This window comes from Seriola aureovittata, chromosome 13 (assembly GCF_021018895.1).
Source record: "Seriola aureovittata isolate HTS-2021-v1 ecotype China chromosome 13, ASM2101889v1, whole genome shotgun sequence".
NCBI classification, from domain to species: Eukaryota; Metazoa; Chordata; class Actinopteri; order Carangiformes; family Carangidae; genus Seriola; species Seriola aureovittata.
In genome coordinates, this window is record NC_079376.1 from 6,264,557 (window position 1) to 6,291,343 (window position 26,787).

General features: G+C 41.8%; 1 protein-coding gene across 1 annotated transcript; it reads left to right on the forward strand.

The window, feature by feature from the left end:
• frmd6 (FERM domain containing 6) lies at positions 1 to 26,787 on the forward strand. Its single transcript, XM_056393710.1, has 14 exons — positions 1 to 180; positions 10,339 to 10,649; positions 11,217 to 11,307; positions 13,540 to 13,619; positions 14,927 to 15,003; positions 15,123 to 15,309; positions 16,804 to 16,959; positions 17,224 to 17,289; positions 18,157 to 18,225; positions 21,834 to 22,008; positions 22,414 to 22,722; positions 22,941 to 23,072; positions 23,356 to 23,447; positions 23,610 to 26,787. The coding sequence occupies exons 2-14, from the start codon at positions 10,551 to 10,553 to the stop codon at positions 23,898 to 23,900; spliced, it is 1,824 nt and encodes a 607-aa protein (XP_056249685.1). The 5' UTR covers positions 1 to 180; positions 10,339 to 10,550; the 3' UTR covers positions 23,901 to 26,787.

A 26,787-nucleotide genomic window follows, 5' to 3' on the forward strand; every position in this document is an offset into this window, starting at 1 on the left:
ACAGTTCCAGCGGGGACAGAATGTGGCTCTCGTCGAAGGCGGCTGGACAACGACTGTTCTCTGAAACTTCTTGAAGTCTTTCCAAACTGTGGATTTCTTTCTCTCTATCCCTTAAAGAACGCAAACTGACCCGGTTGGATTATCGCTCTTGTAAGGAATAACTTGTTTTCTCATTAAACGGTGAGTTTTGCCATGGTGGCTAGATGCTTTCAGTATCTTTACCCCCTTTTTTTTTTTTATTCCTGACAACTGGAAATTTTAACGGTTACCACTACTGTGACGTCATTTCGCCAAATCGAATTCTATAATTTTATTCAAACAAAGTTTGTTAATGTTAATTTAATATATTGAATAGTTAAACTGAGTATTTTTTAAACAGTTTAAACCCATTACAAAGCTAAGTTGTCTTGGCTCTTGCTTCGCCAGCGGTGATGCTGCCATGACATTTTACAGGGAATGATGCCATAAAAATATGAGTATCCAAGTCGACCCGCTTTCTGTTAGTTAAAGGATTTTTCTTGTAATGACGCAGGCTTCTCCAGTGGGTAAAGTAGGACGGGGAATCATAACTTTAAATATTTTTTCATGCCGTGTACTAACTTCATCACGTAGTACCCTTCTCCGTACAAACGTCACCCAACGTGGAACCCTCAGGCAAAGCGAAGATTTGGTAAAGTTTGTGTTTTTATCCAGTGCATTGAAATGGTAAAGGACAAAATTCTTTGGAAAACCTAGCCAAATTCCTCCATTGTTATTGTTGTGCTATTACCATGCCAGTACTGCCCCAGACATCCAGCGACGTCACCTTCATCAGTACTGCAAAGTAATATAGATGTCAGAACTTGAATGGCACAAATTATGTGGAAGCCGTGCTAATCAATCCTCTTTTATTTTCTTTTGAAGAAACTGCAAAGTTGTTTTTCTAAGCACTCAGGAATGCCAACAATTTCACCTCTGTTTAATATTAGACCAGAGGGCAATCAGGAACAAACAGGGAATGGGAATCCTCACGATTTATGCAAAGTTTTGTGTGTACTTTAGGCTGTGAACGTTGTTTAGGTCCACCAATCTAGCTGTGCATTGTCTCAATAATTTTACTCTAGAGTAAAATTACTCTAGAGTAAAATTGTTGAAACTCTAGAGTAAAATTATCTTTATCCCTGCCCCACATCCACAGAGGTCAGAGTCAGAAGGTGAGCTCTCTGGAGCTAATATGGGCTTGATATTTTTGCTCAAGGGCACTTCAACTGAGAGGTTGTTTTAACTAATCTGTTAGTCATATGTGCTTTGCTCAGTCATAATGACATGTATGTCATTAATGTAATGTCATAAACATTGTTTCACAATTCACAGACATTGCACAATGGTGTTTACAGCATTTCTCAAACTGGCAATTTACAAATGAAATCAAGACTATTGGCCTGCTCTGTAGACATCAGCGTAGTCAGTCAGGGGATCCCCCGTAAGTTCTGTTAATACTTGAAACTCATCCAGTACACATGGTAGGCTAATCAGTTACCTTGTGTGGCTTATTCCCCGAGCCAGCACACAGTATATGGCATGCAGTCCAGGTCTCTGCTCCAGCTGTGGGGGAAAATGGAGGAAAAACAACTTGTGTTTTTGTGATCGTCACACTGTCTTGGCTCAGTGGTGCAACAGAGCAAAGTGAATGAAAGAGAGCGATGGTGCAGGTGCTGGCTGGACAGGAAGAGCGCTGCTTGAGTAGGAAACAAAAAGGAAATGTGGGAACAAAGGTGGTTGGTGTGTGTGTGTTGGTGACTCATTCATCTGAATTTGTGTAGGAATGTGTGATGGGATGGCCCGAAATTGCACAAGGCGATCCCCCTCATAACTTCACTAATCACTTTCTGTGAGTAGCAGATATGTGTTGCTATCTGATCCTGGAGGTTTTACCTTCATTTTACTGTGTTGTCATGTGGAAACCACACGTCACATATGACATTGTTTGCCACATACACACTTTGCGGGATCTGTTGTTTTCCTGAATTTATCAGTGATTTCCTCCTATTAAACGCAGCATCAAAAGCTCAACTGAATCCTTAGCCTCGGGCTGACTTTCTGTGATGCTACAACTCTGCCATGAATACAAAAACTGTTGGACACAGTATCTGAGCTGAAGAAGAAAGTGTCTGTTGTGCTAAACATTGGTAACTGGAGATAACCTGTTATATGCATTTTACATAATCGTCTCCTCACAATGCAAATTCTCCCAGTGAAGTCTGAAACATGCTCGGAGGGGATTTTTATACCATTTCAGAAACTTGTTTATAAATGCCCTCTTCTGAATTTATCACCCAATCTGCCTCTCTCCTTGTTGCTTGAAGATAAGGTGTAAGAGGAACCATATTTTGAGTCTCAAGACAATGTGGGTGCTACAGGTCCATGAGAAAGGATAAGATTACTGTTATTGCCATAAAGAAGGAGAAACATTATCTCTTACCATCCTATTACATGAGTTATCTCCTCTCTGTTTACCGTATGTGGGTGTGTATGCAGTTAAATGTCCTTCTTGTAAGTTATACAGGTGCCCTGCTCTCAGCTGCTATCAATGTATGCTATCTAGCCCATGTACCTGCTCTTGGATGCAAATCTTGTATCTCAGGAAAGTCCATTTTAAACAGTCAGTGACATGACCATATATTATTGAAAATTAATCTGTTGTTTCACTTGATTTATGGCCCTGAGAGTCCCAAAATTGCTCTGCAGAAGAAGAAAAACCATGATTTTACGTGAAAACATGAAAACCACCAACATGAGTGTTGCATGCCTTTTCTGTAACCACAGGCATGTTGCACGACTTCTTGTATCCCTGTGTCAAGTGCACCAAAGGGGGGAGAAGAAAATGGGGTTGGTTCTTCCTGCATTTGTGTCCCGTTCTCCCTTTTCCTTGGATTGTGTTTTTTCCTCTGCTTACTTGTCCTCCTTAGTGAAGCTTGAGTCCTTTCAAGGAAGTGGATGAGAGAGATTTAACCTGCCAGCACCCCCTGAAGATATTATTGACTTATCTTACCCTCTCCTCACTACAGATCTCCTGGTACAAAAGTTTACACATTTATAACCTAAAATTACAACTGTGATTCTAGGATTAAATTTTATTTGGTTTTGGTGTAGGCTGAACAAAAATCAAGTTATGGACTTACATTATCTACCAGGTGACTGCAAATGTGAATTCATACAGCTGTATCTGCTGAGTGTCAAATGTTTACCGATTTTTTCTATTTCATAAAATGCCGCAGATAAACAACTGCACAGTTTTTTCCTGAGTAAACATACGCTGCACCTTTCAATCTCGTGACTCTCCTCAGGTGTGACAGTGTCAACAATAGAGGAGGCAATCCCTGTTACAAAAGCAGACAGGAAACAGATCAGATCACCTTTCATTCTGTCAAAACAGAAGATCTTCGGTTGAAACAAAACAACAGGGTTTGGTTGGGGTTTGTCATAATTGCAGCTCATTTAACCCTCTCCTTTGGTGCTGCTTGCTCTATTTTGAGAATATGTAATGGTCAGGTTGATGTTTCGGCAGTGTGTTGAACTGCGATTGCTAGTTTTGTGGGGTTACTCATGCACAGTCCAAGCCTGAATGCTGGGCGGGGAGGGAAGGGAGCGACTGCTGACTCTGTTCTAACACGTCTGGCAGTGCAGGCGGTTTGAAATGTCTCTGTGTGTGTGTGTGTGTGTGTGTGTGTGTGTGTGTGTGTGTGTGTGTGCTGTCAGTCCTTGCTCAGAGCCACATGGAAGCCAGATGTAATGAATGTTGAAATAATTTTTCCATAAAGGTAGGTAGCTGAATTTAAGTTGTTCTTCAATGAGAACTTGAATTTTGAACTTTGCTGCTTGAGCTGTCTTTTGCTTTTTCATTACTGTTGACAAAGAGCCTTTCACCTGATCATTATACGTTAGAGGATGTGATCATTTCAAGTGGGGAATGTCGTCTGACTGCAGTAGCTTAGTTGCAGTCAGAATCACAGTCATTGTCATCAGTGATTTCAAATAAGTTTACAGATTCCAAAAATCCGTTGTTGAACATCGTTAATGAAATGGGTGCATTATGATTTAATAACCTAGTAATTTGCCTTTCAAGATGTAGTTTGTTAATACTTTGTACATCATCATTCAGAGAGCAATGAACGCACACATCCCAACTTTACACAATTTCCAGCCGACTCCGATAGGTTTAAAAACTTGTTTACTTTCAAAAGACCTGTAGTTCTGCAGCTTTGTGGATGGCAGTTTGATCCCATGGTACTAGCCTTGCAGCAAAATGTACTCCAAAACAGATGAACTAGTTTATGTCTTATAACAATATTTAGCCAATGGTTGTAATCAGTATTCCCACACAGACTGGAGACTGTAACTTGTTTCTAAATTATTGCAGCCAAAACAAAGCTGTGAACTCCCACACTCCCTATATTGTTCTGTTCATCAGATAGTGACCTTGATCAAGACCAATTAGCTTAACTGTCAGTTATGTTTAATACTGCAATTCACCAGACTAAATAAATGGGTGAATTGTTTCATGCTTAAGAGCCTAGAAATAAAGCCCCCTTCTATATTTGTCGAATCAGGTATTGATTCAGAATCAAATTGTGACATCAAGAATCCAAACTGAGTCGTGAGATCCCCAAAAATTCAAAGATAGAATCTTTATCCGTCCATAAAACCTTTTTCCAAGAGTGAGCACTAACACACATCATGTCTGTCCACATCACATCTCTTCGCACTGATAGCTGGTGCCACAAGTGTTTAACTGTCGGCCAACAAACGACTCAACCAGGGCAGTTGTGAATGTGGTGCGTTGGCATTTGCAAGGCTGTTAGTGAAGGCAGGCGTTGAGTATGTTTTTCCCTGTCACTTTCATAATTACATCTCCATCGAGACGGAGGATGACTCATCAAGCAGGAAGGCGTTCCAGATTCTTAATCCGCAGTAATTCCTGGACAAAGGCTGCAAGGCTTTTGATCGAAAAGCAAAAGCCGAATGATGTGAAAAGTCTTTAACATTCCTTTCTAGTAAGATAACCTCTCCAGTGAATTCAGATAATGTGCAGTAAATATTGAAGCTGCCTTTACTATGCAAGTAGTAGTTTAGCCTGAAGCCACCCAGTATCTATTCCTTGACGTTATTCTGTGAATTATATAACAGCATTACAGTACCATGCTGTGTACAGACCTGACCTTCAGCGGTTAATGAGCATGACCTTTCATTAAGGATGACATCCAGGCATTTGTTTCTCAGATCCTGGATTTATATGAGAAACATTTAATTATATTTTGAGTTAGAGGATATAATATTTACTGGAGCTAATGCTGCCTGTGTTGTGGATAATTACCATAATTCAGATGCTACATTTCATCAACTTGCAATAAGTCATTAAAATATGGTTTAAGTTCTGAGCCAGAAACAGATTGTTTACCTTCCTTACATGCTGGGTACAACTACACGAGGAATTCTGTCAGTCGAAATAAAAATATCTGCTAGATGGTCTTGTGGGAAGGGGATCATGGGAATCAAGGCCTTAAATAGTGCACAGTGTTTTCCCTCTGCCTGAGATTAGTCTTAAAGGCTAAACACACACACACACACACACAGGGCATCCAGGTAATTATGGGGGAGCAGCTAAACATGCTTTTAGGCGCTATTAATATCAGCAAGGGTCACAGTTATATGTATACATCTACAGTCTGTTGACAGAGATAGACAAATGTATAAAAGACAACATTATCAGAGCCAGTGTAGAAAGTAAAATAAACAAATGAGTATTTTTCCAGTACATACAACAGCCACTTCCTGACATCAGGACAAGCCAGCCAGAATCCAAAATAGATGTTTAGACCATCCAGAATTAGTGGTTTGGGTGGTCAAGCATGTCGCCCACTAGCGTGCTTCTTCCTGTTTATTTTGAACGCTCAGCCCCTCCTTATAGTGTATCAGTAGGTTAAACAGAGAAGAAGAGGGAAGTCTCGCTGTGAAGGCTAATGCCATCTTGTGACCAATGTGATTTAGAGCTACTCGTCAGCTCAGCAACATTTCTCATCAGCTGAATAAACAGATCTTTTGGCAGAGAATCAAGGGGGGGGAAAAAAGGCCAGTTCCCACTCGGATTTAGTCGTTGGCACTATTTATAAAAGCCGTGCCCTTTGAAAGAGAGCCCTTTTAAATATTTCAGCAAGGGCAGCTTGTGTCAGTATCTGCATCCCATGAAACAGGCATCCTTCCATATGATTGGTCGCATAAAATTAGGATTTGCTTTGTCTTTCTGCTGCTGGCACCCAACTCATTGGTAAGTCTTTTTTTAGCTCCTACACAAGTTCAGTTCCAAGAAATTAAGTCTAAAAAAAAAAAAGTGAATCCACTCTGTGAACATAGTACCATAACTTGATCTATTTGATTGTGTGATATTCTTAATTTCTGTGAAATCGGAGCAGAGTCTGGTGACGTTGTTAAGTAGCATGGGGTCATGGGAGTTGTTGTCCTCATCATCATTTTGGCCTCTTTGTTGTCTGCTACTCTCGGTTAGGATTCCTTCAGCTTCAACCATTCAGGAACTTTTTACTAGGAGCTGAATTATCCACAGAGATTAAAGCAGTTTTGTGTTAAAAATCGTCCTGGAGGAGCGAGCTGCTGCTAACGTTTGTTTTTCTTAACTTAAGATCCAGACTTAAGATCCAGACCTCCAAGGACTAAAATCCTTAAGATAAATAGTAAAAAATGACCAAAATCTAAAGTGTTTATCCTGAAAATGTGACAAGGGAACAACCTAACTGACTCAGTCTGAATGGTTCTGATGAACGCAGGTAAAGCCAAACAAAATCAGGTAGTTAAAATGAGTAAGACAAATGCTATTTAGCTCCAGATCAGGGATTACAGCTCGTGTGTGCTGCTCCAGGTTGTAGGATGCTGTCAGAGGATGCAGTTTGTGGGCACATGGAGTTGGAGGTGGCGGTGCTGCTCGTTGTGTGCATCAGGAATCAAAGGCCGCCATTGTTGGAATGAGAAGCAGATGTTAGTGAGGAATTCTCCTGACTGCAGCAGTTTTTTTTTTTTTCATGCCCGAGCTTTGAGCGCTGCCTCACTCCATCTCCCTCCCTCCTGCTCTCTCTCCCTCTCTGCTGTATATATGCACCCTCTTCCTCTCTCCCTTTTCTTATGCTTTGACACATGCTGTACCTGAAGCTATTCTTAAATCAGCGTGGTGACAGCCTCCTTCAGTGGGTCTGTTCCACTTTCTCCAGGCAGGGAAAGTTTTTCTTTCGCTTCACCTTGCAACAGTTGGACACGGAGACTCTCCAGCCCTCTGCTGTGAAAGGAGGGAAGGAATGAGAAAGAGAAAGGTATAGTTGTGACTGAGGGCCTCTCTTTCTGTGTCCCAGTGTGTGATTTGGTGTCATGCCTGAGTCTGATGTTTGCCACGTTGACAGAATCCCTGTTTCAGGCTGAAAGGCAGGAGGAAGCTCAGTTGGCTGCTCTTTGTGCATGTGTTGCTTTAGATGGACTTTAGTGTTACGTCACACTTTGCACGGCAGTGAAAGGGGGATGGAAAGCAGCAGTAATTTCATTATCCAGCATTCTCTCCACTCACACACAGCGTTCCCGGTACAGAGAGTGTAAGAGAATCCACCCTTTAATTTCATGGTGGACATTCCCTCTGTGGTGATGTCTCATGTGTAGACCAGACATGACACAATAGACTTTTAAACCCATCAATAATGACTATACTCAGTTATGTCTGAATTACCCGTCTCTGCATGAGACCAACGTAAGTGTCGGCTTTCACTGTTAATATTCAGCAATATAATAAACAAATCATAATGTGTCTGTGGAAGTCAGGAATCATATTTCTGGCTGTAAATGCAATATGATACGATTTCAACAGAGCCTGCTTTCAAGGGCCATTAGCTCTCCTCAGGAAGACATGGCTAAGCTGCATGTGTGAATGTTTCCACCTTGTGCACAGATTTAAAACCCTGAAGAATACAGACCTTAATGACAAATAGTTCTCAAAAAGTCTCTTTAAGTTGTTTCACAACATTTGTGGTGGTAGATCTGTGGCATTTACTGAAAGTCAACGTCAGTTGTTGTTCCAGCAAAGACAGCCATAGACTTTTCTATGATATTCTAAGTACATGTCCAACCTAAGCTCAGGAAAACACTGGTCTTTTTTATTCAATTAAAAAGTCTCTGTCCACAATCAAATGCTTGGAAAATGCGTCAATCTGGCAAACAAAACAATCCAAAACTAGGTGTTCTCTGCAACTATTGTATCACTGCTGGATTACTGGATCACTTTTGCTCTCTGGAGGAGAGCGATGTATGGAAGTGATACAATTAGATGGATCTCACTTCTAATTAACCTTGCTGCCATCACACGGCTCAGCTGTTCTGTAGTAGCACCTGACATATGGTCATGGCAGGAAGAGCAGGAACTTACCCAGAGTGTGTGTGTGTGTGTGTGTGTGTGTGTGTCCGTCCGTCCGTCCGTCCGTCCGTCTGCATATACATACAGTATGTGCTTGTGTGTGCAGTGCAGTAGTGATGTGTCAAGGTCAGCAGCAGCGTAGGGAGTCGTCCCAGTCATGGCTGCAATCAGCAGACTTTGCTGAGTGGCTGGTTGCCCACTGCATGTGCAGTGACCAGCTTTAATGAGAACTGATGCTGTATGTCAACAGTATTTGTATTTATCGCTGCTTTTCCCACAATGCTCCCTGTCTGTGCAGCAACAAAGCAGTGTTATATGTGGACAGCAGGCGTATTGAATGGGTACTTAGTCCGAAAAGCACTTTGTGACTTTGCAGCAGAAGTCCACTCCCACAGTTAAAGCTGTTGTTCATTGGTTTCAGTTTGTTCAGTGATTTCAGTGTTTCCACTGCTGACAGAGGATCAACCTGCCGCTTGCTTTGTTCAAGTAACAATTCACTGATTTAAACACAGGTTTTCCCTTTTACACTAATTTTTCCATTTTCTAAAACCTGAACTATGTCACTCTGAAATCCACATATTCATGTTTTTGAAAAGTTGGAGGAAGTTGAAACTTAAATTTTGTTTCTGGTAGAGTGGGTGGTACAATGGCTTACAAAACCTCTCTCTATAACCCCTAAATTCTCTGCCTACATCTTTTAAAATGCTAATTGTTTTTCACTCTGTAATGTGATCCTGCCCACTATCCATCCTATCTGTTTTCAATGACAACATGGCTTCAAGGTGAGGGACTTTCAACAGGAAGAAGTGATAATCTGGACTGATTGTTCTTCAAATTCTTTTGTCTGGTCTGAGACCTTTCACAGCCCCCGGAGGTCTCACATGTCCTCAGGCACAGTTCATGCTGGGAGCTACTCGCTGCTCTCAGGACAACCGTTAAAGTTGAAGGTGTGTGTGTGTGTGTGTGTGTTTGTGTGTGTGTCTGTGTGTGTGTCTGTGTGTGATTGTGTGTGAGAGAGAGAGAAGTATATAGTTGGTAGAAAATAAAAGAAAACATTTGCTGTCAAACCCTGACACCAACATTGCTGTGATAATAATAAGAACTCTATTCAGATTTTTTTCATTTCATTCATTTCAAAACAATGCTGCTGCTAAAGATAGAATAAAATGGTTTAGGGACATTTGAAATACTTGTAGTCACCTGTCAATGTCCTCGGACTTCAGCTCAAAGAAGGTGAATAAAAAGGTTTGGAGCAGACGAAGCTACAGTCAGACTCTTGCATGTGGATTTCAGCAGACAATGAAAAATTCAACCATGTCAAACACCTGAAAGCATGTCAAGAGAACTGACACAAAACTGATGCCAGGAGGAAAATGAGGAGCTGCTCAGCTCACGGTGCCAACAAAATCAGACATCCATTCAATGTCTAAAGCCCTTTGCATAAGTTTCTTCACAGCTGTCCAAACCAAGCGTGTTGCCATTTTTTTTATTTTGCTGTTTTGTGTTTCTGATTTGTTAGAATGCCCTGAAGTTAAAGTTCAGAACTGGTTTTGTCATGTTTTAAGTTTAAGGTTTAAGGTTTTTGGTCTCTGTGTTTCCTTCATGCCATCATTACACTTCATTAGTTCCTCTCCAGACAGATGCTCACATGTTCCTCTGGAGGCACTGACATTCCCCTGCACTGATGTCACATGTTCTTAGACCTAAACAGGAACGCTGCTCTCCCTTTAGTCTGTCTTTCTTTTATTTCTCCATTTCCTGCAGATTCACTCTTTTTTTTTTTTTGCAGCCGTCGCCGCCTCCTCATGCAGCAGAGCACATCTTCATAGTCCATACATTTCCCCACAGCACAATGCACTAACATCATGTCCTTTGCCCTCTCTGTTGTGTCTCTACAGTGGCGGACTACAGCTCGTGTCCACATGCCCTGCCGTGTGAGTGCTGCTTGGCCTGCTGAGCCCATAGGTGCTGATGTGACTGTACTGGGCTGCAGCTGAAGCAGGGCTACAGTGACTGAGTGGTCGTGCCTGTGGCGGAGGAGGAGGGTCGTCAGAGGGCCCAGAGCCCTGGAAGCAGGCGGAGGGGCCTGTCCTGTCCCAGCCACTCGAAGATGAACAAATTGAACTTCCACAATAACAAAACCATGCAGGACCGCCGCTGTGTTTGTGTTTTTCTGCCCAATGATGACACACTCAATGTCATAGTCAATGTGAGTAGATGTATAATCACTTCTTCTATAGCAGAAGTTTATAGTTTGACATTGTGGGAATTATGGGAAATTTAATCACTATCTGAGAATATTGACACCACTCTTATGTCTGTACATATACATACATACATAAAACTTTATTTATATGGATTAAACAAACAACATATAACATGTTGATTAGTAACCGTGCTGATAGCTAGGCTAGCTGTTTCCAGTCCTTATGCTAAGCTAAGCTAAGCTAACCAGCTGCTGGCTGTAGCTTTATATATCTTGCACTGACATGAGAGTGGTACTGAGCTTCTCATATAACTCTGGTTAAGAAATGTAAACAAGCTTTTTCTATTATTTCTTTAAAGGTCGTACACTGAGAGGTTTTAATTTCATAATAAATGTAGGTTTCTTGGCAGCAGTTACTTCTGAAACACAGTTTTGTGTTCATAACAATATGAGATAATTGCCAGACATTAGCTTATGTGTGATTGTGTTGTGTTATGTACTTGATTGCTAACAGATGATCTTAAAAAGCTAAAATTGAGCCTCCTCGTCCTCCTCTTATGTCCTCCTCAGGTGAAAACTTTGTGCCAGGAACTGTTGGTCCAGGTGTGTGACCTCCTGAGGCTGAAGGACTGTCACCTGTTTGGACTCAGCGTTATTCAGAGTAAGACTTCAAATCTCTAGGATTCATTTAGGAGAAACAAACAAATACTTCCTACCTCTGTTTGTGGAGTCTCATACATTGTTTTAAGCTGTGCTATGGACAGTTAACCTATTTTTCCTTACTTGTTTACCCTTTAGCTGAACAGACGAGTCTTTGTTTTCTATAACTGTGGAGAGTAGTGGAAACTGACTAGTCAGTTGTGTAGACAAAGCCTCAGTTTTATTTTAAGATATTTAAATTTCCTAGTGATTGGACAGCATGTGGTTACATCATGCAAACTGTGGAGTGAAACCACTCATAAAGAGTACCAGAGCCACATAAAAACAGTGTAACCAGGCAGTTGCTTTCCTCAGACCAATAACTCGCCTGAGAAACAGGAATCTGTCCTAAAAGTTTCATCTCTCACCTATCTGTCATGACGGTCTCCCTGGAACCAGGGCTGCCTTGTCTTGACTGGCCCCCATTGTGCAACGAGGCTGAAGTTGTTTTTAACGATGACGAGGCTCAGCGAGGGTCGTACGTACGGGTTGAGTCACCGTGTCTGTCCCACGGCTGGGCAGACAGCGGGTGACAGTTGTAGGCAACTGCAACAGGAGAGTAAATTGCAAAGGCAGTGTTTTCAGACAGCTGGCCTCCACATGAGCCAATGGCGGCACAGCAGGTCAGTTGAGCAGGAGCCAGTGGGTCTGATTGTGGGACATTCCTGAAGTGCTTGTCTGAACAGCGTGAAATCCCCAAGGCAAACAGAGGCCACCCACTCCCTGTGTGTCACCCACTGTCCCCCTGACCAGTGTCAGACAGACGTGGGTACAAAGTCAAATACATCTGTGTTTCCTCGCTGTTTGGAGGATTTGTCTCAGAGGAGCAAAACAATATATCCAGCATTGCTGAGTCCAAGACAATATTTTAAAGTTCAGTATCTGCTTCGTGTGGTTTTCTGTGATAGGTTAACTGACACTGTGTGTATGTAAATGTTTGAGTTGTTTTTGAAACAAAGTCACCAAAATTTTACTAGTGTCGGCCTCAAATGCAAATGCAAAAGCAAATATTTGTTGATCTATGACTATTTGTTAGACAAAACAAGACATGTCAAGACGTCATATCTCCTGAAACTTGTTTGATCATGAAAATAATTGTTAGTTGTCGCCCTCCAGCAGATTTGGATTGATTGGTTCAGTCTCGTTTTTCCATCGCTCTAGTTTTCCTCAAAGCTCTCGTGACATCCTTCCACATTTTTACATTTCCATATCCATTGTTGTACATACACACGTCAGCCAGATCTCATCTTCACATAATCTGTCATAAATGATGTTCCTGTCTGTGGAAATTGACATAATAGACCACAAAAATTAAGTTTAAGGGTTCAGTCAAATCTCCAAAAACATACTTTACCACTCACCCTTGGTCCACTAACATTTCCACCAATGTACAACCGCACAAATAGTTCTCAACGAAAGCCTTTCACAGTGAGGTCTGTGGATCAGCCTGAGCAACAGGGATATTGTTTCTGGAAACAGTCGTGGCTGTTGAGATCCTTAAATGTAATTTCTGGATTCTTTAAGCACCACAAACTAAATGACCTCAGTTGTAATGGGATGGCGGCAGAAGTCTCACCAAATAAAACCAAATCGTTCTAGGAAAATGTTTTGAATTTAACATGGTGAATACACCGCGTTCACATGGATAAACATATTCTGGACATCATATTAATGTGTTGCTCAGAATATATTCATGAATCATGTAAACACACTCATTCCAGTCATTTAGTCTTTAGTACGGTTTCCAGATTTGATGGAAATATTCGCCAGTGCTCTGTCAGAGAGGCTCGGCTCCTGCTCTTCATTTACTTTAGCTTTTCAACAGGTTTTCATTTTATAGAAACTCTGAGTTGTCAGATCAGCAGGCTGCAGCTCAAGGAGAGCGTCACTTCAGGAGCAGATTAAGTCGTGACAGAGTGAGGTGAAGAAATGAGAAGGAACACCAGAGGCTCCGAGTACAAAGGGAAGTGCATTGGCTGTCTGAAGTGATTTCTCTGAGCCAGTCTTTGAACAGGGCTCATTCAGGAGGGATTTCTCTAAGCACACCAAACATGAAGGCACCTATACATCCACACATACAGTATACACACACACACACACACACACACACACACACACACACACACACACACACAAAGTGATGACACAGAGAGAGAGTGTTTGAGCTAAACATGCCTCTCTCCTTCTCTCACAGATAATGAACACATCTATATGGAGCTGGATCAGAAACTGTCCAAATACTGCCCCAAAGAATGGAAGAGAGAAGCCAGCAAGGTAAGAAATGATGTGCAGGACTTTTCACCTTTGATTGTAACGTGAGCAGAGGACTAAGTCTACATTTTAAAGCTACACTGGACAAGATTCAGATTCAGTCACAAAACTGGATTTAACAGATCCTCCACATCAGATTTATACAAATAAACTGCAGCGTCAGGTATAAATGCTTTTCTGCGCACAGAAAGTGGAAATATAAACTCTCCTCAAAGGCCTATTCACTATTTTTGAACCTATAAGTTGCAGATATATTTATATATGCAACTGCAGATATATTTATATATGCAACTGCAGAATATGACTAATTGGAGAATTTATTTATATATTGGTTAAAGAAACAGTTTTTGGAAATATGCTTTTTCACAAGAGGATCTCCTGGTATATGACAGGTTAGCAGACACAGTTAGTTAGCACAGGTTTCTGTACAGACATGATGGTACCACACCTGGCAACCTCACTGGATTGACAGCACACCAGGAAGTCGTTGTGTCTGACTATTGTTCACCAAAAAACAGTTACAGTCCATAACTCCCAAAACCAGGAGCTGTTGTTTTTACATTCTTGTTTGTGTATGAGTTAATGAAATAATGTGTTAACTAGTCAGCTTTAGGCATAGTTCTGAACTGTTTTGAACTAGCAAGGTAACTATTTCCACCCACTTCCATTCTTTATGCTAAACTAAGCTAATCTCCTGGCTTGAGCTCCATTTGTCATTCGCACGAGAGGTGTATTGATTTTCTCATCCAACTCTTGGAGAGGAAGCAAACAAATACACTTTGCAAAATGTTAAACTATTCCTTAATAACTCGTAACTAAAATCATTGACCTGCTTCTCTGAGTTTGTCAACTGATATAAACAAACTCTAACCAGCATCAGAAAACAAAATAACTTCATTGAGTTGTTATTGATTTGGTTTTTGTCTTTAGTTTACATTTAGATCACAGACTGTGTCTCTATCAGGAGTTGAATAAAAGTGAGACGGAAATTTACCACCATGGGATATTTTACTTCTTACTTTCAGTATCTTCGTGTATATAAACTGATGGCAGATCAGCCTAGTCGGTAAACACAGATGTGCTGTGTTTGCTTATATCATGTACCATAGAAATGAAGTTGGAATGGTTTACTGTTTGCAGTTTCCAGCTGGAACCAGAGTTTCCTAACTGTGTTTTGTTGGCCTATAAACTTCCCCAAAACCTGCTCCTTTGCCTCAGACTTGACACTATTCACTTGTTGTCTGATATAACTCATGTTAGATTCTGCCTGTTGTAGATAATAAACAACGATTTCCGCTTGTGTTTTCCAGGGCATCGACCAGTTCGGCCCTCCAATGATCATTCACTTCAGAGCTCAGTATTATGTTGAGAATGGGAGACTGATCAGGTAAGTAAAGCCTCAAGAATAACTGTGCACAACTTACCTGCACAAACTGCTCTGACATCGCTCAGTTCAGCACCAGTTAACATGCAATCAGTTAACTCTGCTTTCCGTCTGCCCTGCAGCGACCGGGCAGCCAGGTACTACTACTACTGGCACCTGAGGAAACAGGTGCTGCTCTCTCAGTGTATCCAAAGGGAAGAGGCGTACTTTCTCCTGGCAGCCTTCGCTCTGCAGGCCGACCTCGGCAACTTCAAACGCAACAAGCACTTTGGGAAGTACTTTGAACCCGAAGCCTACTTCCCCCCATGGGTGAGTACGTCTAACACGTACCGTATGTGGCCTAAATCCTTTTGTGTCAGTCTTAGCAGAGAAAAAGAGGTGATTTAAGATGACTGACCATCATCGTACATGCTCCTTTTTTCTTCCTGTTCACACCAAATCACATCTGGCTCTTTCCTGTCCTTCTGCACCTGCACCTGATTAGATCTTGTATAAATATCACATATTCTCTCTGGCTCTTATTTGCTCTCTTTGCCTGGATTGTTTTCATTATCAATTGATCTGCCATTTAGTCTCACAATAAATTGATAAAGTTTTTCTATAAAATGTCAGATAATAACAAAAGTGCCCTTCACGGTTCTCTACAGAGTCCAAGAGGACATCTTTAAATGTCTTGTTTTGTCCAAAACTCAAAGATATTAAGTTTACACTGAAATAAAACTGAGGAAAGCAAACTGAAGAAGATGGAAGAAGAAAATATTTGGCATTTTAGCTTAAAAACTGACTCAGATGAATAATCAGTTATCAAATTGCAAAATCTAAAAGTAAGTCAAAATATAGCTTCATGATGTCATTGACAGAGGCTTGTTGTAGATCCAATAATGGGAATGTCTGTCACTTTTTAAAATCTTGATCTTGATCTTCAATCAATCTGTTAAATGTGAGTAATACAGTAAACACATGAATGTGTTAGATCGGTAAATCCCTCTGTTAAGATTGTCTGACAGTGAGTCACAGTGAATTTCCTTGAAAAACATCCATGACTTAAATGGGTCGAAGCTGAAGAAGACCAGAAATAAATTGCTGTATCAGAAGCTGAAACGTACGGTAGAGGTGTGTTTCAGACTGTCAGACAGTGTTCAGTGTCCCGACCCGCGGTGTGTACAGTATATGGGTCTGTAGCCACCTGCCATTAATCATGCTGACCAAACACTTAGCAACAGAGCATGTGGGATAATGAGAACTGGGACAGCAAGTTTATTTTTGTCCCTAGAAGTGGCACACGCACTGTGTTTTTCTTTTTTTTTCTTTTTTTTTTAATCTTGAGAAATTCTCCGGCTGACATGGCTGTTCTGGCCACACTGCCATTCACCACCGACCTCCATCCTCCATCTCTCTGGTTATGACCACCACACCCGTCTGATTGCCCTCCACTTCCTGTGATTAGCTTGCTGCCTCCTTATCACCACTTGAAACCAGTGGCGACAGGAAATTGTTTGATGATGAGCGTTACCCTACAGTAAATCCCCCCACAGATTTAGGTGCTTAGAAAACGTACTTACAAAATCTTAAAAAGCCACATGCAAAGCTTAGCAAGTGTCTTTCCAGTTCCTGTCTCCGGCTCTCAGTCAGTCTCTCCAGGCTGACATCTGTTTGCCCCGCGGCACGCAGCTTCATTATCCTCATCGGCAACTTATGCAGCCGATCTGCTGCAATGAGTCCGTACAACTTCAGGGCAGCCAAGCCTGACATCTCTCCTCTCCTCTCTCTCTCTCTCTCTCTCCACTCTCTGTTTCCACCCAGGTGATAGCCAAACGTGGCCGCGAGTACATCCTGAGGCACATCCCGAACATGCACAAAGACCAGTTTGCTCTCACTGCGTCAGAGGCGCACCTCAAATACATTAAGGAGTGTGCTCAGCTCGATGACGTTACTGTCCACTACTACAGACTCTACAAGGTGAGAGATGGGAACATATGTTCAGTAGCTTCTCTTGTACTAATAAATGGAGCTTTTTTTCAAACACAGATGGCATTGTTGTTTCTGTCCGAGACAGTGAATCTCTGCATGTGGTACTGGCACAAAAACTACTGCTGCTGCTTTTATACCTGGCTACGGGAGAAATTGATGCATTAACAGCTCATTGGATTTGTGGTTATTGTTCTTAATTAAATTTGGCCTGATCTTCTTATCATGTACTTACGATTTCATCTCTTTCAACAGGACAAGAAGGAGGTAGAGGCGTCTCTTACATTGGGACTGACTTTACGTGGAATTCAAATATTCCAGGTACAGTTTCTTACTTGGTAATCAAGCAAATGTTTTAAGATTTTCACTTTGCTTCCTGGAGTCACTTACTCCTGCTTCGGTTTTACTGTTTTGATATTTACTTCCTGCTTTATGTATTTCTAATTGCTGAAGGTAAGCGCATGACAAAAATGTCAAGTCATTGTTGTTTATTATTGAGAGCTAAAAGTCGCAGGCTGAGTTCAGACAGGAATCAAAGTGCACGGTTGTTTTATTGAGGCCACTGCCTTGGCACAGCGGTTGCACACATCCGGCGACATCATCCATCATCTGACACTGCATTTGCCGACATAAAGGCCACGTTTCTGTTTACCTGCCTAAGATCAAGACGGAGCTTAAACTGTTTGTCAGCACAATAACTTTCCAGAGCAGCGAAAACCTTCCTCGTGATGTTATAAATCGCTGTGCAGCGTTCCTGGATCGTAGTTCATCATCTCACCAGTAACTGATGGATCATGGCCCCACCAACATCTTCTGGCATTTTTTTCTTTAGTTTGCTTGTTTTTTGCTGAAATAAATATTTTCAGTCTTCTCAGCCTGTTTCCAATACATATCGATCTGTTTCGAAATGCATCTAAAAGAAGATCTCAACATTTTGACAGAAGGTAGAATATGGCTCCAATTCAAGCAACATGACTCCTGATACAAGTTGAAATATACAGTTCAAGATCTTTTTTTTTAGCTTGTTTACTAAAACAAGATTTTTGGAGCTCAATGATGGACAGCAGTTACTTGTGTGTTGCAGCAGTGTTGTCATGGTTTCTTTGTTGAATTTTTAATGAATTGAAAAGCACCCATATACTGCAGCTTTGATCACTGACTTCATGTGTCTGTCTCTGTGTGTTGCAGAACGTCGGCTCGGTGAGGCAGCTGTTGTACGACTTCCCCTGGACCAACGTGGGGAAACTGGTATTTGTGGTGAGTCAGATGCACCATCAGAACATTTCTTTGACTCATAGCTCAGATGCATTTTTCATAGGTACCGTTTTTTTAGTTTTTTAATCATTTCAACGATGACGAAATCCGAGCATCCCCTGGCTCATGACTGATTTTTGTGAAAGCCTAGCTCCTGCTCAGGGTCTTGGAAATTTTTACGCAAGGCTTCTTTCCTCCACACTGCTGTTTTATCTTAGCCTTGCAAGTCCTCTGGAACTAATCAGGGATTTAGAAAGACTTTCTTTGCACATGCACACGCGCGCGCACACACACACACACACACACACACACACACACATATACTGTATACATATTTTCTTGTAATCAGCAGCAGTGTTTTCTCTCATATGATGTACACGACTCTTGATTTATTTGTTTTATGAATTGTCGCTCATGTCCCTGTCCCCTTTAAAGGAAAGTCGTTAAGTCGTCTCTGAGTCAGCCTGTCGTTACTTTGAGCACAGCAGTGGGTTCATTTGCTTCCATAGGGTTTCTGTTATCACAGGAAGGCACAGGTATAATAAGCACAGCTTATTATCTATCTCTTTCACTCTGACGGCCGCACGTTTTCTGCCAGTCGGCTATTAATCACAATCCAGAAACGTCATTATTGCTGATCTCTGCTCCTTGTGACTCTAATTGTGGCTGCTTCTTCAGGTGTCATGGCTGTCAGGCCTCTGAGAAACTTGTTTTGTCATCCCAGAAAAGTTCGGAAGGTTTTCCTCCAAGAGCGAGTTTTGCTTTGGCTTTATTTTGGCGCATTGTCCGTGAAGACATCCTGTTTTCCTCATTCCTGATTTTTCGGTGGTTTCCATGCGACTGCTGTCTGCGGCATCGCGAGAGTGAACCAGCGGTGGCGTGGCTGTGGTTTCGTTGTGGACATGAAGGGCCTTCTCGTGGCCCCGTCCCACCCTTCTCCTGAATAACAGGCTTTCTCCTCCACCCCACCCTCGAGTCACGTCATCCAACACCGCTGCCACCACGGCTGCAGCAACGGCCGAATGAGCCAGGGAGCGGAGCAGGGCGGAGGGACGTGTGGGTCAATAAACACCAGATGTTGCAAAGGTTTCGGGGGTATTTTGGATTCGGGCTTTTGGCCAGGATGACTTTAGCTCGTCTTTGGTATTGAGGTTTGAAAGAAGGAGGGGCATGTTTTCTGCTCAGTGTTAGAAGAGAGTGGAATTTGGTGTTTCTGATGCAATAAGGGAAAACAACGCTGCATTTATGCCTCTCTTGAGTCCACAAGAGCTTGATCTGCTCCCACTGAAGGCTGAAATGAAGTCATCACCCATGTGTCCTGTGGTATGGGATCTAGGGCCAGGTTCTGACGCGCCAGGACTCTGGTTGATGCTGGTGCTGTTGAGGGATTGTTGGATGAAACGCCCCCTTGGAGATGCAGGGAGTTTTCGATGTGTGTGGCCTGTTATGGAGATCTTTTTGTAAAGGGGGAGAGAGCCGTCCAGCTGTCCTGTGCAGAGAGTTCAGATGGACTGACCATGTGTACTGCATGAAACGAGAAACTTTTCTAAGAGGTTTCTGAACACCTTTTAATAACCTACTTGACACCAGCCTGCTGCTGTTTATATTTGGTCTGGATTAGAGTTACCAGCAGCAGGGAAGCAGTTGTTTCAGTATGTGTGGTTTTTGCATCAAAAATCACACTCCATCTTCTCTGTGCCATGAATAAATAAACCTTTAACACAGAGATCATACACATACGAATGGAAAAAGCACAGGTTACCATATATCAATCCACTTAGAAATTATTTTATTCACATTATACATTTTGAAAGATGGATGGTTGAGATGGGAACGGTTACCATGTTTATGAGTTTCAGACGTTCGTGTAATTAAACAGACTAAGACTGTTGTATTACTGCAGAGTTGGTAATGTGAGGGTAAAAATGCTGTGCTTTGACAGTATAGAATTATATCCATAAAATGTGGGTTTAATTATCCTGAATGATGGATGCTGGCTGCTGTGAGCCGTCCACATTTGTTTGGTTTCTTGCTCTTCTGTATTATTAGACACCAACTAGGACAGATTGAAGCAAAAAAAAAAAAAATCAAAGTTCCATAATTACGTCTTAGATGTTGACGTCAACTGGTAATTAAGGTAACTCTGATATGACATGAGCACAGCAGCAGCCCACAGTTATCTGGCTGACTTGCTCAAAGCACCTTGGTAACTGTAACTCAGAACATTTCATCCTGTATGGAAATCAGAAAATCACTTCCATCAACGTCGTTCTTACATCCCTCGAACACTGAGACTGTCTCCTGTCTGTTTTGAACACCTGTGGACATACAGACAAACAAGCCCAAACATTTTCTAATTGCAGAAAACTTTCCCAGCACCTGGCCTTTGTCACATATCGATCCACATTTCTGTCTCCTCTCGATTCCTGTCATCTCTCCGCTGCCAGTGATGGAATAAAGGCGTAATGAGACTGTCCAACACCATGTTTGGTACCACTCACAAAATGTCAAATCGTGGCATTTCTGAGTAAACTAACTTACCCTGAAAATAACAGTTTACAGCATGTTAAGCTAAGGCATGTAACTTGTAAATGAAGGGAGTAAAAACCAAGCAAAGCGAAGGGTTTCAGATAGAAATTACCACCAGAGAGAATAGCCTGGGTTTATAAAATAGAGATGTGATGCAGCTGTACCCTGGGTTGACTCACTCAGTTTGGCTCATTCACACCTGGCTGCTGCCCAGTACGACTTCAGTGTTTTACTGGTGGCCACTAGGAGCTCCAGAGGGGCAGTTTGAGGTTAAAGACAAACACTCAGCTTGAGGGATGGAAGAGAATATTTCTCCTTCATTTTCCCACCCAGAGTTTTACTGCCAGTCCAGGGTTTTGAACAGGAAATCTTTCAGCCTCAAGGATGCCTCTGCCCAGAGAAAATGATCTTTCAGAGGAAAGCCACTGTCAAAGAACTGTCAGTTACTTTTTATGAACTTGTGTCCCTACAGCACAAAGCTGAATATCTACAATGTGCTTCCCAACCTATGCACAGGCTTTAAACATACTTGGAATCACCTGGTTTTCTTTAAAAAAAATGTCTGGATAAATAATGTGAAAGCTCAGTGCTGTGGTCAGAAATGTGCAAGTCTTTGCATTTTCACAGGCTTTAAACCCACCCATCGCCTTTGAAAGTCCAAACCCTTGCAGAAATGTTTATAGGTCCGTATTGAAAACAACCCCGCTGACACCAAAGACAGCTGTTATTGGGTCGAACTTCTGCCAAAAGGCGCGGGAGAAAGCACAAACCCACCATTTTAGTTTTTCCGTGTATTCAGCCAACATGTCCTCTCCCTGGAAAATCATCAAAACTGCCCAAAAAGCTTTGTTTCAGTGTGTGTATGAAGAAATGAAAAACAGATACATGAACCGATTGTTGCATTGTGTTTGGCTTCAAAACAGTTTTCAACAGCCTTCGTTCTTCCTCTGAGTTTCGCCTGTGGGCCTGTGTGGACCTTTCAAATCCACATTCCTATTTCATAAGCTTATAATATTAACCGCTGTAAATCACAGAGTCCTGTAACCAACATTCATCTTCTTTTTCTCCGTCCGGTCTCTCAGGGGAAGAAGTTTGAAATCCTTCCCGACGGTCTCCCCTCGGCCCGTAAACTCATCTACTACACGGGCTGTCCAATGCGCTCTCGCCACCTCCTGCAGCTGCTCAGCAACAGCCACCGGCTCTACATGAACCTGCAGCCTGTCCTCAAACAGGTCCGTCGACTGGAGGAAAACGAAGGTATTTTCCAGAAGTTTTACATCGTTCTTTCATGTCCTCGTCTTACACTGTGTGCCAGAAGACCATAACATTAAAGTTGTAAACCTTAAGATTTTAGTGCTGCTTAATGTTTGCAACAGCAGTTTAATACTACAGCGAAAACTCCTCGAGGGAGAAGCAACTTCCTGGAGTCTCTGTTTGTTGCTTAGCAGCTTTGTACAGATTAAAAAAGGGATATTGTGCTGTAGTGAGTTTTTCGAGGTGCTGGTGGGTGGATTTTGTTGCCCAGAATGTTGGACTTTTGCCTTTTTGTTTATAATTTAAGACAATATTGTAAGTTTTGGCACATATATTAATTTTCGTAATATTTTGAAGTATATCCAATCTGTTATAAATGTTCAAATGTGTCTGTTTGTGTGATTTCAGAGAAGAAGCAGTACAGGGAGTCGTACATCAGCGATGCTCTCGAACTGGACATGGAACAGCTGGACAAGCGTTCCCGGGCCAGCGGCAGCAGCGCAGGTAGCATGTCTCACCACAAACGCCTGTCTCGCCACTCCACAACCAGCCACGGCAGCTCGCACACCTCCGGCATTGAGACGGACAGCTTCAGGGCCCCGGGTCAGGCCCCACACAGGCCCCTACGAACCTGCAGCTCATCCACAACCAGCCACGGGAGCTCGCACACCTCCGGCATCGAGAGCAGCGGCAAGGAGCGCATACTAGATGATGACGGTGAGAGAGACGAGTCGATGTTTCATCTAAAATAATATTCACATGAACAAAAGATTCCCGATGTAGAGATCCCCTGCATCTATTTCTTACCTTGCACCAACAATTCTGCTAAAAAATATTGGCAAGACACTAGAAAAAAGCAGATTACCAGTTTAAAGTTTTAGTTGTTTCATTGATTTTGTTGTGAGGTGTAAAAATTCAGACATTTGTTCCTGCAGAGATTGAGATGCTGGTGGACGACCCCAAAGATTATGAAGAGCTGCATGAGATGGCTCTGGACCAGGAGCTGTGTATCCACATCACTGAGGACATGTTGACGATGTCCCCTGATCAGACCAACGGATACTCTGGTACAGACTGTGTTTTCATATTGTCACTAAAAGCATGTCGACTTCATTTACTCCTCTAGAGCAACATTTAGTGTCTGGAGAAGTAAAATCAAATTTGACTGATAGTTTTCCAGCACTGGTAATAAAGAGAAGGAGAAGAACAAGATTTAAAGCCAGAGTGTTGGACATCTTATTCAGCAAACAACATTAAAAAAGCATAAGGCAAAGTAATGACCCCCAGGGTGAACTCATGTTTAACACTGTTAAATACTGTAACTAAAACATCAGCATCCTTTCTCCCCAGGACTCATAGTGAAAGATGTCAGCTCCTCCACTTCCAGCTCCTCCGAGACCGTCGTCAAGATGAGAGGACAGAGCATCGAGTCTCTGCCACAGGTAGTTTAGATTTAATGCATGGATTTCACAGCACTGTCTGCACTGCTTTTAACCTACACCTAAGACATGAAGTAACTATAAGATGGACTTCCTTTAGCAGCTTGTCTGTAATGTCACAAGCTGGTCATGGTGACGTTTTTCCTGTCTTCTTTCCCCTCACAGACATCTGCATGCAGGAAGCCTGAGTCTTCGACCGACCGGCACAGCCAGTCTCTTGACGACATCCGGCTCTACCAGAAGGACTGCCTGCAGTGGGCGGAGCTCTGCCAGGACACCGCCCACAGCTACACGTTCGGCTGCGCTCAGGAGCTGAGTGATGGCGGCGGCTACCAGGGCCTTGCCGATCAGCGCGCCGGCATGCTCGGCGAGCAGCACCCCTTCCCCATCAAGAGAACCAACAAGTACTTCTCCCTGGACCTGACCAGCGACGAGGTCCCAGAGTTTGTGGTGTGACAGAGACGGAAACAAGGCGTTTCACCTCAGGGTGACCGTTTCACTCCTCCGTGTCAGATGTGGAGATGTTTCAGCCCTCAGGGAACGAGACAAGAGAGGAGTGTTTCTATTCTTAGCAGAGAACGGAAGGGACAAGTAAACTGGCAACAAGTTGGCCGTGTCTTCAGTTACCACTTGAGACGTATAACACGTAATAAATGAACAAATATGGAGGATTCTGGCTGAAATGCTAATTTTAAGAATGAACACTGGGCTCAAGAGAACCTGTGTCTTTAAAATATAACCCAAGCTGCTCCCCCTGTGTGAAAGGAAACAAAAGGGATCATTTAGTCTACATTTTTATTCAAATCTGTCTCCTCCAAACTGGTTTTAACATCCTCACGTCGTGTTTGCCTGCTCTATAAAGTCATAAAGGACTGTGTGTGTGTCTGTGTGCAGGTAGGCCTACAACAGACACAGACTCATACGCAGATATATGACGAGCATATCAAAGATTTTCTGTGGAGGACACAAAGGACAAAATCACTTTGAGCTATGAACCAAAGACAAGAAATGACATGTTTCTACGTCCACATTATTCTTCAGCCATGACAAAAATATTTCAGAGTCATGGTGGGAGGGAAAATGGACCCATAATCCTTTGAGCCAGAGCAGCCATGGCTCCTTTTTTTTTTCACTTCTTCTGTGCCACTTCATTTTACCTCAACAGGAAGTGCAGTGTGCCAACCCCCTCCCCCTCAGACTGGACTGTTAATCATGTGAAGACACACCCGACGTGCCTTCATCACACTATGCAGGTGTAACCCTCGCCTTGACAATCACACACTCTCACCTTAGTCATTTTTAAAGGTTTAAAAGCCATCAGAATTTTATTTCACAACATTGTGCGCACGCTTCATTAACAGATAAAGCTAATGCTTCAACATCTTAAACAGCAAAAGATCCTGTTTTCAGACTGTTTCATGTCCTGTGAAATCCAACTGTGTTTCCTGGGAGGAATGAGGTCACGTTAGTTCCTACATGTCCTGACTCGCGTTGAGTTTGTGGCCACAAAAGCTCCCCTGTAATCTAGACTCAAAATGGAGCCCGGGCAGGCTGTCAGCCAAAACAAACCATACATTTTGATGCAAACGTATATGTCTTCCTTTGATTCTTGTTGTTTCTCATCTGTCTTGTTTCATTTTAAACTGGAATTTGTTACATTTTTTTTTATTTCCCATCCTTTTACCTGAAATTGCTTTACATGTTGTATTTTTGTATGAGTTGTCCAGACTTCTATTATGTTGAACAGTTATTTTGCGCATAGTTGATGTCATTCAGTATTACCATCAAATGTAAGTGACAGTATTAGGGACGTGTGAAGTGGCTCTGTGGCTCTGAACGAGAAAGACTGGTTTCATTATTTTTATCTCGCAGTAAGATTCAGGAGAACTGTAGCCTGTGGGAGTTGACAGGATCTGTTACAAGCTCTTATTACTCATAAATGACATCTCAAATTTTAACTACACTACAACTGGTGTGATGAGGACAGTAGGTTGTTGCAGGTTAAAACAACTATGTTTTTACATGTAAACCATGCTGCTCAGACTCAAAGTGCCACAGTTACAGCTTTAATATTTTCTGTTTTTGTCTGATTTAAATCAGTGTCATTGCTTTTTTTAAGATACAGCCATAATGTCTTTTATTTCTCTGTGGTGAAAACACTAAGATTTATTTAAAACACTGTTTAACTCATATTTGAATTTGGTGGGAAAACACTGCACTGTAACCTTTATCATGACAACAGAATTACATTTAGATTTGAGAATGAACTCTTAAGATTATTTAAGTTTCTTATAAACTGTCCAAGTGGCTGAAATGATCCTTTCAGTTGTTGAAAAACAAGGTATATTAAAGAAAATGTTTGACATTTTGGGAAATGAGAAGATTGATACCACTCACGTATCTCTACACTAAATATGAAACTACAGCCTTGCTACCTTTGGCAGAACCAGGCTAGCTGTTTCCCCTGTGTCCTGTCTTTATGCTAAGCTAAGCTAACGGCTGTTGGTGGTAGCTTCATATTTACTGTACAGACATGAGTATTGGGGTATCGATCTTCTTATCTAACTCCTGACAAGGAAGCAAACAAGCATATCTCACAAAATGTCAAACTTTTCTTGAAATGTTACATGTTATATGTTACATGTTACATGTCATCTGCAGATGGGACATTATGATTTTAAATTGTCATTCAGCAACCAAAAACAACAAATAAGATGATTAATGTGCAGTCAAACTTCGGCTACTTTTATTAACATGCCAATTATGTTGCAGAGCCGAACTGTACGATGTAATTTTGTCTCTCTTTCCAAACTTAAGTTCTTTCTGAATCATCCCAGGTCAGCAATACAGCATCTGAACATGGTTTAAAAAAAGATAAATATGTATTACATAACAAATACATTAATTTGATACTGCTATATAATTAAAAACAACTATATTTCTTACAGTTTGTTTCTTTCACTATTTTACACTTATGATTATTTCTACTCATTAATGGTAAATGTCTTATGTCATACTTTGATGGACAATGACGTGTCTTATATTAAAACAGTATGTGTTAAGGTACATAGCCATACAGTCATAACCCATGTCCTTAAAGTCTTCATAATTTGTTCTAACTTCTTTCTCTGACTTCAATATATGGTCATACTTACACTTTGTAAGAGTCTGTATGTCTGTGTCCTTAATCCTTTCTGTGAAAGGATCTCCCTTCAGGAAAAAATGAAAGATTTTTTTGTCACCCTGTACTTAAAAAAATGATTTGTTATTATGAAGTCTGGTCCGTGCCTTCTTGGTACTAACGCCCTCAATATCCAATAAAAAGGTACATTTATCTACCAAA